General features: G+C 44.1%; 1 protein-coding gene across 1 annotated transcript in view; it reads left to right on the top strand.

The window, feature by feature from the left end:
- The first annotated feature begins 1,418 nt into the window (after positions 1–1,418).
- NDUFA10 (NADH:ubiquinone oxidoreductase subunit A10) overlaps positions 1,419–19,669 on the top strand; it is a 39,915-nt gene continuing 21,664 nt past the window's right edge. The window contains exons 1-8 of the mRNA XM_086465675.1: positions 1,419–1,499; positions 2,632–2,800; positions 3,409–3,624; positions 4,436–4,522; positions 8,043–8,164; positions 10,733–10,812; positions 14,586–14,640; positions 18,468–18,553. Coding sequence (XP_086321801.1) covers positions 1,419–1,499; positions 2,632–2,800; positions 3,409–3,624; positions 4,436–4,522; positions 8,043–8,164; positions 10,733–10,812; positions 14,586–14,640; positions 18,468–18,553 — 896 coding nt within the window. The remainder of the gene's footprint in view (positions 1,500–2,631; positions 2,801–3,408; positions 3,625–4,435; positions 4,523–8,042; positions 8,165–10,732; positions 10,813–14,585; positions 14,641–18,467; positions 18,554–19,669) is intronic.

Raw genomic sequence — 19,669 nt, 5'->3', positions numbered from 1 at the left:
GGTTGGGCCAAGCTGCAGCTGGCTGGTTCCAGGATGTGCATGAGGAGCTCGTCCTCGGATGCTGTCAGCTGAGTCTGGAGCGTGCTGTGGGGTTTGTGTGGACAGACTTGGCATATCTTGACTGCAGAAGCACATGTTGGTGAGTTATCCCCTATGTCCTCTCTTTGCCACCTCATTGTGGCCTCCATTCCCAGTCTATCTTCCATTTCTGGAGGCCATCAACGTAGTTCACCTCTGTCCCAGCTGAAGGAGGCCCAAGCAGTTCTGCCACAAGCAGAGAGCAACAGTGAGAAGCACAGATGCCCTTCTCTCTGCAGAGAGTGAGGGGGATCCTCTCTCCATGGTGGCCGAGCAGCCTCAGGCTGGAAGTAGCTGGTGGCATCATGAAGAGTGACAAACATGTGTGGGGGTTGGTGGACCTTCACTGTCCTCTTTTCCAAGGAGAACAGAGAGATGTGTAAGGATGGGATCACTTCAGTACGGAAGGTGTCATGCTGTCCCCAGCTAGCGATGCTTAGCGAACACAACTCAAATTGAAGGCCCAAAGCATAACGCAGGAAGTGTTTTACATGCAGAACTGGAAGCTGTCCCAGGTCATGGGCTCCCATACAGCTGCAGAAGGAGGTAGATCTTGATTTCCACCTTTGCAAATCTAGAATGGTGTGGATAGCCAGACACTGGGGCCTTCGTCGTAAGAGCTTGACCATGTTGGGTACCCACCAGTCTGGAAGGGGGAGAGGTGGTCTTGCAGAGGCAGGGGCAGCACATGGCCTGCATCCTTCATGTCTGATTACACGGTGGCTGACAGAAAGTGACACAATGGACACAGCACAGCTGGTGTCCGGTCACATCCTCTCGCAGCAGCAGAACCAGGAACAAGCAGTTAACCTGCCGTGAGACGTGGCTTGTGTCCCCAAAGCTCAAGCCCTGGACATCCCACTCCTCTGGACTCACGGACCCAGTGGGCAGGGGGAGCGTGAGGGGCTTTGGCACGAGACCTCCTGTCCGTTTCAGCCAAGGGGTCAAGACCTGAGAAGCCACCAGGGACACTGGTGCAGTGGTGCATTATGCCCGCCTGCTGCCTGCCTGCCTGCCTGCCTGCCTGCTGCCTGCCTGTCTGCCTGCCTGCATGCCTGGCTGCATTCTGCCTGGCTGCCTGCATTCTCCCTGCCTGGCTGCCTGCCGGCTGCCTGCCTGCATCCTACTTGCGTGCCTGCCTTCTGCCTGCCTGCCTGCCTGCGTGGCCCGCGAGCAGAGAGGGCGTGGCCGGGAGGGGGCGTGACAGAAGGCGGAGGGCGGGGCGAGCCGCAACCTCAGGGTCGCCCCGCACGGGCTTCTGGTCCTCTGCCGTGACACCATCTCTCTGCGCTCGCCCCTTTCCGTCGCGGCGGGACCGCCAGCGTCTTCTCGGCGCCGCCATGTCCTTGTGGCTGGCCAAGCTTGGCCCGGCCGCGGCCGCCGCCGCTCGGGGCCGCCTGCGGAGGGCCGTCGTGCCGGCGGTGAGCGGGGCCGGGGAAGAGGGAGGTCCCTGCGCCCAGCCGAGGTTCCTCTGGCTGCGGCGGCCGCCCCTCAGCGCGGCCGGGCGGGCTCACCTTGGGGTGCCTGGGCTGCTCCGGCCTCCCCGCGGGGCTGGCGGCAGGGGGGAGGCTGGTAGTGCCCTCTCCTCGCCCCTCAGGAGCGGGGCTGCGCCCCCCCGGCGGCTTCTGCTAGCTCCCAGCAGCGTTCCTGTGCTCGGGGGGGGGGGGGGGCGGCCCTGTCTCTGGAAGCGTTGGGGGTAGCCCTGCGGCGGGGAGAGGCTGGGCTGGGCTAGCCTGCTCCCTGGAAGGGGACATTCCCAGTGGGCGAATGCAGGGACTTTGGAGAGGAGGTGAGATTTAAGGTAGAGGCACAAGTAAATACCTGAGACTGGAGCGTAATGACCCACTGACCTTCAGCATGTGAATGTGATCTTCAGCAGTGCAAGGAGAAGAAGATTAAATAAAAATAAAATTCCACGTGTGTAAGTGAGGTCACTACATTGCTCAAAGTAAGACTTACTCAGTTTTTATCTCTGGGCGGCTTGGCAGAGCAGAGCTCAGTAAGGTACTGCCTTCAGCTTTCCAGGCCGGGTGGGTATTTTTTCCCACCTTTAGCCAGGAACTGTGTTGTGCAGAAATGAAGCTGTAACTCTCCTGAGAGACTGGGAGAGAGTGGGTTTAATGTTGATATCTACCCACCAACAAACAAAAATTCAAGCAAAAGCCTTGTAGGATCTGTAGGTTCTCCCCTGGGGAGGCCGGGTATGTTGTGTGTCTGTGGCCTTCAGTAAGTGTGGAAAGTGTCAGTCATTGTGTAGGTTCAGAGCAGAGTTCTGACAGAGCGATCTTGCTTCAAGCTCTAAACGCACTGAAAATTGTTTCATGATTCCTGTCATCTCAGCCTTGTGTTTCATAAAGAGCTTCTCCACTTTTTCACTGCTTCGGCTGCTAAGCTGAAATGGCAGCGCTAACTACTGCATGAAAATTCCTTGTGTTAGATGTGAGAGTGCGTATCCTCCTGTGTGTGCAGAAGGTCTGAAAAAGCTGCACTTTGAGCATGCCTAGTTCAGCTAAGAAAACCAAAATAGGCTAATTCTGTTGTGTTTTCTTCCAGGCAAGAATTCATATCAGCCCTGAGCAGAACTTGCAGTATGGTTGGCTGGCTTATATGTTGGGAGAGAGAACTACGAAAAAGCTTACCGAATACAGCAAAATCTTTACTGTGGAGGGAAACTTATCTTCTGGGAAGGGCAAGCTTGCACAACAAATAGCAGAAAAACTAGGTACATCTGCTTTTACCTATTTCTCTAATAATTAATAGAATTTAGCGGTGTAATTCTGAATCTTATGTAGAGGAAGAACCAGCATTTCTTCACTAGCAAATTATTAGTTAGGCAGTGCCGCAGTTAATGTGGAGGGCTTATAGATAAGGGGAGAATAAAATGTTAGCGAGGCTTGCGATGAGGACAGGATGTTTGTCAGATCGGTGGGATACTCATGTAGGTATGATTTGTTGTGAATGAAATCTCAGTTCTGATGAAGTCAATTTGCGCACTGAGCTGCTGGTTCTGGTAGAGTCACTGAGCACCTTGAGAGGTAGGATTTTCTGCACGGGTGCACACAGCGCATCAAGGTTGTTTAGAGGATTGGTGGCAAAAGGATTCTGCTTAGAACGATAGCTTGGCTCTCAGTGGGGAGGGGAAAGATAGCGATACTTCAAATTAGGGTTTCTCTGCCCTCTGTGATGCCATTAACCAAAGGATTTTATGCTGTTTTCAAGAGTTGTTTGAAGTGCAGCTGTATATTTAAATGAGCTGAATAGGTGTTTACTGTAAATGAACAAAACTTATTGTTTTGATTGGTGCTCTGTTGTGGGTTTCTTTTGTGTCAGGAATGAAATATTTCCCAGAAGCAGACATCCATTACCTGGACAGAATCACGGGAGACGGAACGCTGCTGCATGAGAAATTTAATGGTTTCTGCAACCTAGAGAGGTTTTACAATGATCCGAAATGCACTGATGGACACTCTTACCGACTGCAAGCTTGGCTGTTTGGTAATCGTGTTTTACAGTACGCTGATGCGTTGGAGCATCTGCTGACCACAGGTTAGATTTCACAGTCAGTAAATTTCCCTTCTGAATTAACTTCCGAGTACGAGTTGCGAGTAAGCTGTTTTGATGTGCTTTGCTAGTATCTGCATTTTGAAATTAAAGGCTCTTACGTCGTTAAGCTTTTTATATTTTTTCCCCCCTTAGTGACTACAGGTTAACAGCCCATTTAGAAAACTGCCTTGCATGTTTTCTGTTAGAACAGTGTATTATATAATTTCTAGCAAAGGAAATACGTACCAGTTACCAATTTCATTAGTTTTAATTTGGCGATCCCTGATGATTATTTTCAAAAAGACATTTTAAACAGACCGAGCTAGCTGTGAGTTGTACAGCCTTTTTAAAACTCTCCCTAGACTTAGTTCCTAATGGTGTCTTTTGTTCAATCCTCTTGATTTCATTAAATTACTCTTTTGTGGTGGTATTGTTATAATTTGAGTTTCTTCTGGTGAGGAAAAGATTTCCTACGCTGATTAACCTGTTGCTTGTGCTTTAAGTGTTTACCAAAAAAGGTGAAAAGATGTGAATGCCAGAAAGTTTCAGACACATGTGTAAATGTACTGCTTAAATATAATAGTGCTTAGCTACTGTAATGATAGGTGCAGTAGGAGAGTCTATGGGTGAGACAGGTGTGTTCAGCGTATGTATCCAGTACACTTGTGCAAGCCAAAACCTTGCTTTTTTGTTTCACTTAGAATTTCTAGAAAAGCATTCAAAAGATTGACCGCAAGAGCAGTCCTGTCTTTGATTTAAAGTGTTGCTGCCAGCAGTCTCTTTGAGCCTTGCTGACTGGAACTTTCAATTGCAGGACAAGGTGTGGTGATGGAGCGCTCTCCCTACAGCGACTTTGTGTTCCTGGATGCAATGTTTAAACAAGGCTATATCCACAAGCGATGTAAGTTACTTGCACACAAAAGGAACTTATTTTGCCATAATTTGTTAGAAGTGTAGTGGCTTAGTTTTTAAAAAAGAAAAATGCCTGCTTGAAAGACAGACCCATTTGAATATTCAGAGTTGTTCATAAGGTGCTTAGCACCTTGCTGTTCTGTGCATCAATGACTGACCTCAAGCTGTGAGACTTCCAGATTTTCTTTTAAGGCTTTGAGTTCTGCTTGCGTGTTAAAGAACATGTGTTCTACGTATTGCTTGTGTCCTGTCAGCCAGAGACTCCTGTAGTTCCCTGCAAGCACGGGTGAGCATGCTGATGAAGGCTAGAGGTCCTTTAGGCAGACCGTGATCTTGCAGCATTAGGTGGGAGGTAAATAATGGGTCAGCAGTGTTTGGCCTATTGGCCAGCTCCCTTTTGAATGTCAAAGGAACACAGCTGTTGCTCTTGTCTTCAAGAATGGCGAGGGGGAGGATCCAGGGAGCTACAGGCCAGTCAGCCTCAGCTTGATCTGCAGGAAGGTGATGGAAAGCCACCTCCAAACATATGAAGCTGTGAAGGTGATGGATGTTAGTCATGATAGTCTTATGAAAAGGAAATCACACTTAAACACCTGACGGTCAGCTCCTTGTAGAGGGCTAGCTCAGTGGATGAGCAGAGAGCAATGGCTGTTGTTTATCTTAAGCAAGGCTTTCAGTGCTGCCTCTCACAACCTCCTCATTGACAAACTGATCACGATGGATTAGGTACGTGGGCAGTGTATTGAAAAGTGGCTGAACTGCTGGGCTCAAAGGTTCAGTAGCGCAAAGTCTAGCTGGAGGCCAGTAACCAGTGGTCTATCCCAGGGGAGGATACTGGGGCTGAACCAGGTTTAAACTGGGTTTAAAACATGGACAACAGGACAGAGTGTAGCATCAGCAGATTCGCAGGTGATGCAAAATTGGGAGGGGAGTGTTTGACAACACTGTATGTTTTTGGTGTTATTCAGAGGAACCTGGACAGGCTGGAGAAATGGATGATAACCTCGTGAAGGTCTCCAAAAGAGAATGCAAGTCCTGCAGCTGGGAAGGAATAACTGCAGGGCACTCATACAAGTTGGGAGCCAACTGTCTAGAAAGTTATGTAGAGGAAGACCTGGGGGTTCTGATGGGCACCAAGTGGAATGGGAGGCAGCAGTGTGCCCTTGCAGCAAAGGATGCCACCGGGAGGCTGCATGAAGAGGAGCGTTGTCAGCAGGTCAAGGGAAGGGATCGCCAAATCTGGAGTATTGTGCCCAGTTCTGGGCTACCAGTTGAAGCAAGATGTGAACGTGCTGGAGTGAGTCTAGCAACGGGCCACAAACGTCACTAAGAAGTTAGAGTATCCAATGTATGAGGAGAGGCTGAAAGCTGGGATTTTTTTGGCCTGGAGAAGAGAAGGCTTAGGGGAATGTGTACAAGTAACTGATGGTGTTTATGTGTATAAATACCTGATTGGGAGAAGTATTCAATGGAACCAGTTTTCTCAGTGGCACCTAGTGAGAGGACAAAAGACAAAGGGCATAAATTGAAATAAAGGAAGTTCTATTTATAAGAAAAAACCCCCCATCTTTTATTGTGAAAGTCGTCAAACCCTGTGGCGATTGCCTGGGGAGGCTGTGTGGGATCTCTTATCCTGGAGATACTTGGAACCCTGTGGGACACAGTCGTGAGCCACTTGCTCTAGTTGACCCCGCTCTGAGCGGAGTGGTTGAAACAGCTAATCTGTAGATGTTCCTTCCAACCTCAGTGATTCTGTAGTTCAGGTTTATGGGCACTGAGCTCCTGAGTAGCGCAGTATTACTCTGATAGTGCCTTGTGAGCAGGCTTGTGGAGTCTCCATCCCTTGGCTAGGAATGGAGCAGTTACATGATGCATATAGGAGACTAGGCACAGCCAAAACATGCAAACTTAGACCTGCACAGAAGTTTGAAAGTCTGGAGAAAATAGATGTAAATCCTGGTCATCAGCTGACCCCTAAATAAAATACTATTGAAATTCTTGTTTCTGACTGTTAGCAAATCTGGTGTTTTGTCACTTCCTGAGGTGAAGGTAATTATTTCCCTGACTGCCTCATGTTTCTGCTGTCTTGTTTGATTTGGCTTAGGTTTAGGTGGTGTGTGTTTGTTTTTTAACACCCACTGTAAGTTGCAGCTTCTTGCTGAATAAGTTTGAGAGCTCATTACAATGAACCGTGTCTCACTGTTCTGCATTGGAGAGGCAAGCAAAGCCCAGCAACCCACAGTTTATAGTTAATATAAAATCCTGACAACAAATAATGGATTGTACTGAAATCCTTAAACTGCAAACGTCTTGATCAGAGGTACTGCTGACTGCTGCCAAGCACAGTAGGTTTTTCACAAACTGCTTGAATTTGGAAGCTTGGCACTACATTTCTGGCTGAGCCGGTGAGTCTTACTGAGGAAAGCTTGCACTGGAGCTAGATTAAAAGGAGCCTGTGTTATTTGTGCCACTTCAATATTGAATAGATGCTTTCCCTGAACCTCCATGGCTTCCTAATCACCAACTGTTGCCCCAAAAATGCTTTAGGTTGTTGATTGCTTTGGTAGAAGAACCCAGTTGCACAGAAGTGACCGGCTTCTCTCAGATAAATTTTTCTGTAGGGGAAGATGAGGTCCTTCAGTCCTGTCCTTCAAAGTGGAGTCTGGTGGTGGTGTTTTTGGAGAGATCTGCTGTTGCTTGTGCTTTAGTAATGGTAATGCAGAGCATGCGTCTGAACAGGTGAAGGAGGGACACTGCTGGGTTTGGTGACCTCTTTAAATATTTGCTTCACCCGAGCCCGCTTTTGTGTATGCGTCGGAGGGCAAGGCAAACACCTGCCTGATCTTTGGGTTTCCTCCCGTGGTGGGAAATGGAGTACTTCTTGCAAAGTCTTCTTGAAGACTTTTTTTTTTCCATTACCACCTTTGCCATGCTCTCATCTTTGTGGTAGGATGGGGCCGTTTATTTCATGTGTGAGGCTGTGGCAGAAGGCAGCCCCAGCCAGGGGTCAACCTAGGTGACCCAAGTGCTGCAATGGCTCTGTGATGTTTTGAGAGGCTGTCTCTAAATGATGGAGGAAAACCCTAGGTTTCTTTAAAAGTCAGAAATAAATCCCACCACTTTGATATAACTGATGGTAGATTCTTGTATCGCAGTGCTTGTAGCTTCTTAGTTTAATTGTGCTTACTTCTGTTTCTGGAAGATTGTTTATTCTAAAAACTTCCTGAATCTTATTTGAGGAAGAGCTTGCCCTAAACTTGCTATACCAGCCAAGAAGAGGATGCTACAAATACAAAGGTGGGGGTTGTGATTTGTTGATTTATTTGTAAATAGAATGTGTTTAGCAAATGCAGGAAGACTCACTCAAGACATGATTGCAGATTCATTACCCAATAGGTTGTAATTTTAATGCTGTTCCTATTGCACTTGACCTCATTTGGAACGTGCGTGTGTGTGTTCAGCTGGGCTGCCTTTAGCTCTCTGATGTGCTTGGTTTTGTTTTTATACAGGTATTGATCACTACAACGAGATCAAAGAGATCAGCATTTGTGAATTCCTGCCGCCTCACTTGGTCATTTATATAGATGTACCAGTCCCAGAGGTGCAGAAGAGGATTCAAGAGAAAGGAGAGGTAACTTTCTCTTTTGCCACTGTTACTACCTATTAATATCTGTTGTAATCATGCCCTTGTGTGTGATTCCGCTGGTGTTTGATGCAAAATTCTACTTCAGAAAAGCTTCTTGTCCTCTTAGGTATAAGAACTGTGTTGGTGATGACTGTGTGGGTATTCTGTTATGCTTGCTCTGGAAAAAAAAACAAACCTGCTTTTTTTTGACTGCATCAGCATGCTGTCATTTCTGTAATGAGAAGTTCTATAAAAAGCACCTGCTCTTAAAAAACAGCCTTTGTAGCTGCAGTTTCAGGCATCATGGCCAGGTAATATGCTTCTTGCAATATGCTCTAAGATTATTGGTACTTCTTGAGTGCCAGAAGCCCCAGCTGTGGTCCGTGTCTCCAGCTTCCCCAGCTGACTGCTCTTTCAGACCTCTGTTGATGTTAATGCGTGGGTCCCTTGCGATCAGCAGGTTCAGTTAGCTTTCTGAAAGTAAGAAAATTACTGCTTGGCACTTTTGTGTTAACACAGAAAAGAGAAAATCCAGGGTGCTTTCTGGCTAATCTCACATAAAGTTGATAAATACGGTTGCTTCTTGTCACTAGCGGAACTTCATTCTAGCCTGAGGTTGTGCTATATGACTTTTACTTGTTGTTGATCTTTGACAGTTGCAGGACATTCTCACTTTTGCTCTGAAAACCCTTTCTTTGAGGTTACAGAGTTTCTTTCTTCCAGATGTCTTTTTTGAAGTCATGGTATGGGATGGAGACTACTGTTGAAAAGAGAATTAACTTAGTTCTGCAGTATTGTCTTCAAATTACCTCTCTTGTTACGTCAGCATATTGGATTACTGCCTTATTTAAATAGTCTTGGATCAGAAAAGCTGTAGAGTGTTCTTGTGTAATGACTAATCCAAATAAGGTTTTTGGTTTGGGTGTTTTTTTCTTCCCCCTCCTTCCCCCTCATGTACTTGTAACTGTTCTCAGATGTGTTATGAGGATTAAATGACGTTTAGCTTATACCTTGTTCAAAGGCTGAGGGGAAATGTAGTCAAGTGAAGCATTTAACTGAGGAAAGCCTGATAGATTCAAAGAAAACTTTGATTTATTAATAAAAAATTCAGGTCTCTTAAATTCTTGTCAATGCTCACTTTTTGGAGTCTGTACGTGTACATTAGTGTACCAGGGTGAGTTAGCAGCATTTTGTTTTGCAGTTTCCTGCTCATTTAAGAGGGAGACTGATGGTTGCCGAAGGGAAGTGACTTCAGAGCTGTAAATGGAAGGCTGCCCTTGCTGCTTCGTGATCTGCATGGCCTGAATTGCGTATTCTGCTGGTTGAGTGACTTTCCCCTTCTGCCCTCCAGCAGTTTAGGCCATGACTGAACATGCGTCTGTGCTTTAATGAACAAGATACTTTTGTGTGGGAAAACCATAGCTTTTTTGTTTGAGCAACTTCAGTGAGAGATTTAGAAGCTTCTTAATGTATTGTGGGAACCTCAGTTCTTCGCTCTTGTGAACATAAAGGTCGGTGGCATTTTTGAGACCTTCTGGCAGAAATTGCTGCAGTAACTTACTCGGCACAGTGGCGCTTCTGAACAGTAGTGCTTGTTTGGGGATGGTATTTTTGGGAATTCTGCGTTCTCGGTGAATGGAGAGTTCGATTGGTATTCAGTGCGCTGTTGTTGCCAGTCACTGGAAAAAGAAAAGCCCTCCAGTGGGCCAAACTGGCAGAGATCCTTCCAACCTAATGAGCATCTTGGATGAACATTTCAAGCAGGAAACGTAATTTAATTTTAGAATTGAGCTGAAGGAACATGTGATAGATTAGAGAAATTCGTAGCATTTTGCAGTGTGGCATTGAAGTACAGTGTGCGGCTGGTGGTGAACTGTTTGACAGCAGGTGTAATAACCAGGAGATCTCAAAGAAACATTTTTGGAGTGGTTGATTGCCTATGCAGTTGTCTGAAACTGGAGAAATAGGTGCACAGTGGCCCTATCTTTGAAAAGGCAGACTTGGACAATCTTCTATTCTTTGATTTTCCTTTTTTCTGGATGGTGATCTGTAACTTGAATATGCAGGTAGTGAGGCTTGATCAGTCCTTGGAAAATTAAACTTTTTGAGACTGTTGTTGTGTGGTACTTTTAGTTCATGCACCTCAGGGAAAACGAGCTGATTACTGTGATAAACTGAAATAAATGGCAAGAAAGTTTCTTTTGCTTTTACATTCTTCTGTTGAACCTGCTTTTCCCTTTCTAGATTCACTAGCATATAAGAATCTTGCTCATGCAGCTAATTATTAAAACAATGGACAAAATAGTACATGGTAAAGCAGCAATTAATGCAGAATGACTTGTTCTTTGGGGCACTCTAGATATTTAGTGCCACATAAGAAATTCTAAACATTTCAAATGTCTTAATTCTTAAAATTTTCATTAATGTGCATGTGGTTCACTGGACATTTGGCTGCTGATATGAGAGTGGCTCTTGACAGATGGCATAACAGTGCTTTGTGCTTAGACTGGAGTCTGCGCTGGTGGGAAAAGAAAGAAAACTGTTTTCACAACATTGTTTTCTGTTTGTTTTCAGCCGTATGAGAAAAAGGTGTCTCCTTTGTATCTCCAGCACATTGAGGATGCTTACAAGAAAACCTTCTTACCAGAGATCAGGTTAGCAAACCAAACTGTTTAGTCCGAGTCTTTGAGTACAAGTATGTGCAAATCCTAAAATCTCTGCCAATATAAGCAAACAAAACTGCGTCATGTGAGAAATTCTTTGTGCTACATGGTACAGTATTATGTCCTAATGAAGGGGTATTGCATCCATGGCATAACAACTACGTGTACTTGTGTGTAGTTACCTCTGGCATCTGAGAAGCCTGATGGAAGATTAAAAATGAAGTCTTTTTAGGTACGAGCTTTATAAAACGATGGTTTTTGACTCAACAGATTCTGAGTGGGTGTGATGTTGTACAATAGGAATTTCCCTAATTGTCCTATCTAATATCATGGAGTCATTTAGGTTGGAAAAGACCGTTAAGATCATCAAGTCCAACCGCAGTATGTCACAAAACTAACAAGCCCCGATCTGGGGTATGTTTTTTCATCCCGCTGTCTTGGGGTGTTGCATCTTTGTTGCCATGGAGTTAGGTACAAGGAAACATAAATTTGCTCATAGTTAAGAGCACTTCAGCAGCAAAGCCAGGAATCTGGTCTGTGTTTGCTCTGCAAAACAAGTTCTGTTTCCCTTTTCTGCCAGTGCTCTGTGTGGTTGGTATCAACGCCTTTATTTCTCTTTCTGTTAGCTTGCAACAATGGTTGGAGTGATGTCCTGAATGCTATAGCTATAGCAGTGTGTTTGGCTTTGCATGACTTGAGGTGTGTTTGTTGCAATACAAGCTTTTCTCAGGCCTTTTTTGGAAAGTTTGGGATTTTTCACTCCTAAAACCGCCTTTCAGTTGTCATAGCTTTGGCTAGTTTCTTGATAGCGATGCAGAGTGAGAGGAGAAAGAGGTTTTCAGGTAAGGGCTTGCTGTTCCCACTTCTGCTTCTGCTTCTCCACCTCATGAGGTGAGACATACACCTGACAGCCTTCCACATCTGAAAAGGATTTGATGGACTTGTTGATGCTGTTAAATAAAGACTGCACTGCTAACTGCTCTGCACCAGGCTGAGGTGCTCTTTTCTGGGCTCCCCTGGCTTTCTCTAGCCAGGAAGCAAGAATGTGTGCACTGTAAACTTGAGATGAGTTTGCCAGCTGTCCCAATTCTTATAGAAGAGGTCTATCAAAAAATCCAGCTGTCTTAAAAATCTAAAAGCATGTGAATGTAAGCAATCTTGATCCCTCATAAACAAAGAGCTTTGTGGAAGGGAAACTGTTAAAGCTCACAGAGCCCGGCCTACTGTACATCAAAATGATCTCTAGTGGTGCAATGTTCAGTGTGTGCATGAAGCTGACTATTTAAGTCAAATCAGATCTTTAGGTATGTTGTAGCCTGCTTGTCTCCCTTTGCTTTTTCTTGCTCCAGCTCTCAGGTAAATCAGTGGAATTGCGCTGTCAGCAATTGAATGGAGTAACTTCGTATCGAGCTTGTCATTCATACAGGCCAGAAGTTGTTGGTGTTATGTATGGTCAGCTGCCTCTCAGTGGTGTCCCCCACAGGTTAGCAGCTGGCAGACAATTCCCAGAGGGAAATGGGGACTAAGGATGGAGAGGGAGGGTGGAAAGTTTTGGGACTGCCATCCCCCTGAGGGCAAAACTGGTTTGAATTTACTGGTGAGGAGAAAAATGCTGCTTGTTCTTTGGATCAAATCAAGCCCCAGAAATATAGTGTGGTGTTTAGTGAGGCTAAGTCCTAGACCTGGTCCTGCTGTGATTTCAACTCTTTCCCCTTTGTCTGTACATGGTCAGTACACTTGTTAAGCAAACACACTCCGGTTGACGTCCTCATCAGTGGATGGGCTTAGAATAGCTTGTCAGATCAATCTTTGTGCTCAGGTCTGAAGAAGGACGTCTCTGTCCTCTTGATGTGGGGGAGTTGTAAATGTGTGAAACTTCAGCTTTGTTCATCTCTGGACCTCACCGATGGCTTATGTATTGGATAAAAAAGCAGAAGTCTTTACTGTTTGCTGGCTTGCAGAGTGATGCAGTGAACTATGTTCATGCCTGGCTGTTCGTCTCTAGGGCAGACTAAGAAGTATTTGATTCCCTCACTCTTGAGGATGACCAAAATCTGGTTGAAACAGGCTAAAAAGTGTTATTATAGACTATTGACTCCTGCGTACTTTCCATGTTCAAGCTTTATATTTGCTTGTTCTCATGCTTTTCTTGAAAAGGAGCAGTAGTTTGTTACTTAGTAAAATTCCTGTTAACTTGCTCCATTTAACTGGAGCAAACTGATGCTACTTGAAGTGTTGTGTTTTATAGTGGCTATTTGGCTGTCTTAAAATTGGTGCTTCCTTTCTAGTCTGACATGTTTATGAATGACTTTTAATGTTTCTTTTGATACTGATTTGTGAGCCTGATGCTGTGGCAGGTGCTACCTCATGATTTTGAACCGACAGCTTTCATTTAGTTTTTCTTTTCCTGGACCAGATCCCTACGATTGCTAATGTTCTCTTTCATATCCAATACTGCTTCCACTGAGCAGCTGTTTTCTCTTAATGAAAGCCCTAATAATCTGCAGAGTATCAAGTGATTTGATGTGCATTGTTAATGCAATTGCTGGTATAAGATTCTGGTGAAGTCTGACTGCTGACAGTTGATGATGTGAGTATGTGTGCTACGCTGGCACAGCAGCTCCCTTTGGAAGAAGGCAGTTTATTTTCTTTCTGTGACTGAAGAGTTGCATGAGGCTGTCTGCTTTGTTCTCGTGTTCTCAGAACATACTCTTTTAAGTAGTTCCCTTACTAGGAGTACCAGTTGGATGGCTGACTGTAGGAGCTTGGGGGTTCATTGGAATAAAAGGCATTCTATAAATGAACTTTTTTACCAGAGCTGTTTTGACTGACCAGTGTTCATGCAGACCGGGAACTAGTTTGGACTGCTGCAGTCATAAGTTATTTTGATAGTGTGACTACTTAGAGCAACTTTGATTGCCACCCTTAGTCCTGCTTAAACGTGGAAGTGGTTGTACCAAGCAAAAAGCCTGCAAGTTCTTCTCCACTCTCTTCAGCTTTGCTGTGTGTTGTTTGATATACTGTGCCCATTGGGCATCCATTTTATTTTCTCTTAAGGTTTTGCTAGCTCATTTGTTAGCTAGGGTAGCTGGAGCAGGTTTGGGAGCGAGTGTTACTGAAGGCAGCTATGCATATGTCAAACACATTCATATAGGAACTCCTGTCGTGGCCCTGGTCTGCAAGTGAGTTTTCCATGAAGGCTGCTGTATGACTAAGAAAACAATCTTGTAACCCGGAAGCTATTTCCTGTTTGAAATATTTTTATACTTGCAGATCCTGCTGCCTGTGTTGTATTGGTTCAGTTAGATCAGTCTTAGTAAATAATGGTGAATGAATGTATTCTTCTCTTAAAAATTACCCATTAGGTATTAATGTACTCGTAAAAAGGAAGGTCTACTGAAGTTTTGGGTCAGACCGGTTGAAAATTTTACTTGGCTTCAAATAGATTGAGCAATTGTAATTGAGGCAAGTATCCATGTTAGTGAAATGGAAACAAATTTATAGGTGGGATTTTTTTTTTTTAAATTTTGGGCTGAAACTCTGTAGATAGGCCATTCGCCCTTTAAAAACAATTTTCCCCCAGGAAAGAAGCAACTAGCATGTCTAATAGGAATTCTATTGCAAGAGCTCTGTAGACATTCTGAAGTATTGTAATGATTGTGGTTCTGTGTTTGAACTTCATTTCTGCTTCATTTTGGAGCAAGGGGGAGAGGATGGGTAGAGCACGTGTATCAGGGGAATTCAGGTTTTTTTCCTCTTTGCAGTGAGACCAGTGAAGTTCTGCAGTATACAGCAACTGAGGCAGAGGATGTGGAGAAGGTAAGAGTTTGCTGCATATATTGATGTCTTTTTTCTTTAAACTTCCAAGACTGAAATGTAAAGAGAACATGTTTTCCTAGATAACAAACTTAGTTAAGTAGTTAATGCATTTAGTGTTAGTTGCTATGGCAAAGATCTGGGCTGTGTCTGGAATATTTTAATAAGTGAGTGTCATTTTATCAGGAGAGTGGAAGTCTCACGCCCCTATCCCTCTTACCAAGGTACCTGGCTGTCTGAGCAAGAAAAGCCTGCTGTAGGCCACATGATTATCACCAATAATTTTTTTTTAGTGTCTTTGTCTGATGTAACTTATGCTGGGCATTTCCAAATTTGGTTTGTTTTTCCAAGCAAATCCTGTGAGGGAGGTGGAAACAGCATATCCTTAGTCCCTGTTGGGCTGTGCAGTGTTTGGCTGTTCAGTCTGCATCCCTGTTTGAAGTGGCTGGTGGGATGGGCGAGACTCTGCATAGCTCAGTTTTGGAACTAATGACATTAACCAAGAGGTAAGTCACCCCCAGCATTGAGCTGAGACTTTGTCTACCAGTATAAATAAGGTCTGTCTCTGTTGACTTTTGTTGTTGTGCAGCTTCCTGTGATCCAGCTTGGCGGACAGGTTTCTATGGGATAAAATAGCTGCTGTTTTCTAAAAGCTAGTTGTTATTTGGTTATGGCAAAGAGCTGGATAACCAGAGCTGTTAGAAGCATTGTAACTCTGGGTTATTCATCTGTGTGAGCTAGCATGTGGTATCTAAACCGAAGTTTTTTCTCCAAATGCGTTTGCCAGACATCTTAGCCCTGGACCACACCACGTAAATTGGCCTCTTACTGCTGGAAATAAACAGTCTCTTCATGCATGGCAGGATTAACATGAGATCACTGCTTCCTCCTACTCCACTGTGTTATTTTTTGGAGTAGGTGTAATATATTTGCCTTATTTCAGCAAACATTCTTGCTCATTGAGGGTTACTAGTGGGATAACAGAAGCCTTTTGCTTCCCCACTGTTAACTTTTCTCTGTAGCTGTTGTCCCCTGCTAAGAAGAGCAGCAAGCTTTTTTTAATTCTGGACAGGTTTGTTGTGGGCCTGTTTCAGTTCTAGGGATGAAAGTGACACCATGAATCCCTCAAAGCTCACTTGAATTCTGTAGTAGTGATAAGGATCTCAGTTGCACTAAAAATATTTTTTCAGATATGTCTTGCTGTTTTAATATTTTCATCCTCTGTGTTTCTTGTTTGAAAGCGCTGATAATCCTTCTAGAGTCCACTTCAATGCTCTCCTTTCCTCTGTTAGAGGGAAGAAGAAATATGAGGCTGGTTATATTCGGTTTTGGTTTAGGAAATAAATCCAGACCTTTACACAGCAGTAGGCAATTAATTCCTAAATCAGCTGGGAAGGAGGAAGTGGCAGGATGATGACTCTCTTGGAGATGGAAAACTTCCTAGCTTGGTGAAGGGGAGAAGTTTGGGAAAGCATAACAGGCTTTCCCAAATAGAATGCAAAAGGAAGGCAACATTTATTTCAGTATACCAGCACCTGTTCACTCACCTGCGCTACATATGACATTCAGCAGGTAGCAGGCCATCTTACTGCAGAGGTTGGTGTGTAATTTTGTGGGGGCAATTCCATCTTGCTGTGAGACATATCTTAGAGCCTTTCCTAGCTAAGCCTCTAAGTCAGTGTTTAACTAAAGATCTGTAACCCCAACCTTAGCGTTCAAAGCAAGGCAGGTTTCTGACTACTTACTGCCTTTGTGGAGTTCTTTAAAATAAAATGAATAAAAGTGTATTTGAACATTTCTAAGTGTTGCAGGAGGCAGCCTATTACTGCTGATTGCTGAGTTTGACTGGGTTCAAGTTCATTTTCTTTGCAAGAGCCCATATGGGGCTGTGCTTTAGCTATGACCAAAACAGTGTTGACAGTGCACAGTATTTTAGCAGTTGCTGAGCAGTGCTTGCACAGTGTCAAGACTGTGTCTCACTTTGCCCCCTGCGATTAGGCTGGGGGTGTGCAGAGGTTTTGGAGGGGAGACAGCCAGGACACCTGACCCAGACTGACCGAAGGGATATTCCACACCATGTAACATCATGGTTAGCAATAAAACTGGGGGGAGGTTTATTCCAAACTATTGGTTGCTGAGAGCAATCCTGGGAGCAAGGGGCTGAAAAATCTCCTGGATCTTTGAGTTTGGTTTGTGCTGTTGGAGTTCATGATGAATCTGTTTCAGTTGAAGCCTGCAGTAAACTCTCCTCTCTTAAGCCTGACTTTGTTCGGAGGAACAAAGTTTGGATTTTCAGTTGGCCTTGTATGTTACAATAGCCTGCACCTGATATCCTCATGTTCCCATGGAAAAGATTTGTGAAACAGAAAATATTGATAAGGACTTTCCTGGCCCTAAAAATTTTACCCCACGTTTTTTACGTCTCTATCGGCAAAATTAGTCTTTAAGAAGTATAAATGCCTCAAGGAAAAAGATCACACAGTCATATCTCTAAGCCATTATTTCGCACCATAAAAACATAATACTGGCAATAGTGGACCTTTATAGTCAGAACTACTTTGTAATCGCACTTTGTCGTTGCCTTTTAAGTGGTAATAGATGGGATTTAGTGTTTGCTGTGATTGCAGGGAATAATTATAGTGGATTTAATGTACAGTAAAAATAGAAATATTTTTCACTTATTATTCTGTCACTCATTCTATTACTGACATCTGCTTACGTGTCACTGGATCGACAATGTGTCATCCTGACCTCACAGCTTTATCCTTTTGTTTTGGAAAAGGTCCCTGAAAAGTGATGTTTCGAGCTGTAACAATCCACTCCTTCACAAGTTGCTTCAAGGTATATCTCCACCTCTTCATGCCCCTTAAGTGCATCTTCCAGACACTAGTTCGGGTTTCCTTCAGATCTAGTCAGTTGTATGTGATAACCTCAGGCTTGTCTTAAGCAATTACCCAGTGGCCCAGCAAAGATCTGTTTTCTGGTGGAGCCAGGCTGTAAATGAAGCTCAAATACAGGATTGATAAGTTTAGGGATGCTGAAAGAATGATTTGCTGAGCTGCTGTTACTGGTGTGAATGGTTGTAGGTGCTGAACTGTGAGTTTTACCTTACTGCTCAGGGTGCATGCACAGATGGGTAGGTCCTGATGACTGATGAAACAGTGAGCCTTTGGACTTTGTCAGTACAGTTACTTCAAAGTGTTTTGAGTTTTCCAGCCCAAAACGTGCCTCGGTTTCTGTGATGTGAACCACACAGGGCATGACTAAGAGGCCGTTGCCACAATTACTCCTCAACCTATCTTGGTTAGTATGCCACCGAGCCTTTTTGAAAACCAGTCCAGGCTTCCTATGTAGAATGATGGTTTTTGTTTGCAACAACAGGGGGTTAAATTTGGATTTGTTTCCATTTCTTCCTCATTCTACCTTAGAACTGGGATTGTACTTTCTTTACTCCCTTTAAGCCCCAACAGCAGGTTGAGGAAGAATGTCTTGAATCAGGTAAGAATTTGGAAATAAGGCACCTCTCAGCTGATTTATTCCCTGCTGTCCTCTGCTCACCGAGACTGAAAGCACAAGGAACTTCAGAGCTGGCCCCCGTGTGTCTGTCCAGTGCTTATGGCAGGGCCACGACCTCCAGAAATACGACTGGGACATGATGTATCAGCTCTAAACGTTTGCTTTGTTAATACAGCTTTAGTGAAAGCCTTTTTGCTGGGTGACTTGTTTAATAATATATTTTGATTATTTCATTGATTTGGGGGGCATGTTCATTGATTTTGGATATTGTGATCAGACCACCTCTTAGTGTGATTTTTATCTTCCGATTCCAGGTAATCGAAGACATTGAATACCTGAAGTTTGACAAGGGGCCATGGCTGGAGCAGGATGATGTTTCTTTCCATCATTTGAGACTTTAGTAAGTATGATGCCTTCCAGTAACTGAACATTACTTAGCATCAGATCTCTGGGAAAATCATTAAAGCCCTGAGGTTTTAGAGGTATGTTTATATTTGCACTCTGACCCTTTTTTATCAGAAGTCAGCAGTGATAGCAGGGTTTGGTAATATTGGTGCTCGGCACTGTAATATGGTGTGGCATTCTGCTGCTGCTGCTAATTGATTAGACAAAAAACTCTGGACAAATAGATCCCATTCCATTAATGAAGCACAAGAACTCTCCAGGCATTTCTTAAATGCTGTGACCTGTGGCCCTTGAGAAGGTATTTTTGTGAGCACTTCTGTTCCTGGGTGATCGCAGAAAAGCATTTCATCTTAAAACAGAGCATTTGTGCAGCTGGCGTGGTGGTTTCTGTGCTGCCCTGGCAGCACCACGTACTTCAACAAAGCTTGTTGACAGAGCAACCTTGTAGCAAGTTTTAGGTGTGATGCTATTTAGATTGGCTGTTCAGGGTGGTTTTTCTAAAACTGGACTAATTTCTTATGCTGTCTGCTTTTAAATATCTTTCCAGCAGTCAAGAAGCTGGCTGAACAGAGTATGGGGGGGAAAGGGAAATCAAGCAAACTTGAGTGACTGCTCAATAAGTCCTTTTTTCCTCCTTTTCCCTGACTCTCAGTAAATAATCCTAAATAGAAGTTTTAATCCTAATCCGTGCAATCAAGTATTGCAGTTCCGCTGTTCATTCTACATAATAACAGGGGGGATTGTAAAGTACAGCAGTTTAAGGGTGGTTTTTTTTGTTGTTCTTGTGGGTTTTTTGTTAAAGATCCTTGTCGGATTAGTTGAATGTGAATAGATCAGTCTCAGATAATGGAAAGTGCCTTGCTGGAATAGAATCAAATTTTATTATCATAATTCTCCATGATTATCTGTCCTCCATTTCAGCTGTGGAGCGCTACTGGTGGGGCTGCACATGTCCCCAGAGCGATGCTGAAAAGAGAGAGATAGCCTTCCAAACTCCAAAATACCTTGAACCAAACTATTGGCATGTATGTAAAGAAGCGAGATCAGACCTACGCTTTTATCCATGTGTTACAGGTGAAGCATCAGGAGTGCCACTCTGAAGTCTTGGTGA

Source organism: Leptosomus discolor, chromosome 5 (assembly GCF_034619465.1).
Source record: "Leptosomus discolor isolate bLepDis1 chromosome 5, bLepDis1.hap2, whole genome shotgun sequence".
NCBI classification, from domain to species: domain Eukaryota; kingdom Metazoa; phylum Chordata; class Aves; order Leptosomiformes; family Leptosomidae; genus Leptosomus; species Leptosomus discolor.
Note: the sequence above shows the minus strand (reverse complement) of the source record. Positions and strands in the feature narration are given on the sequence as shown.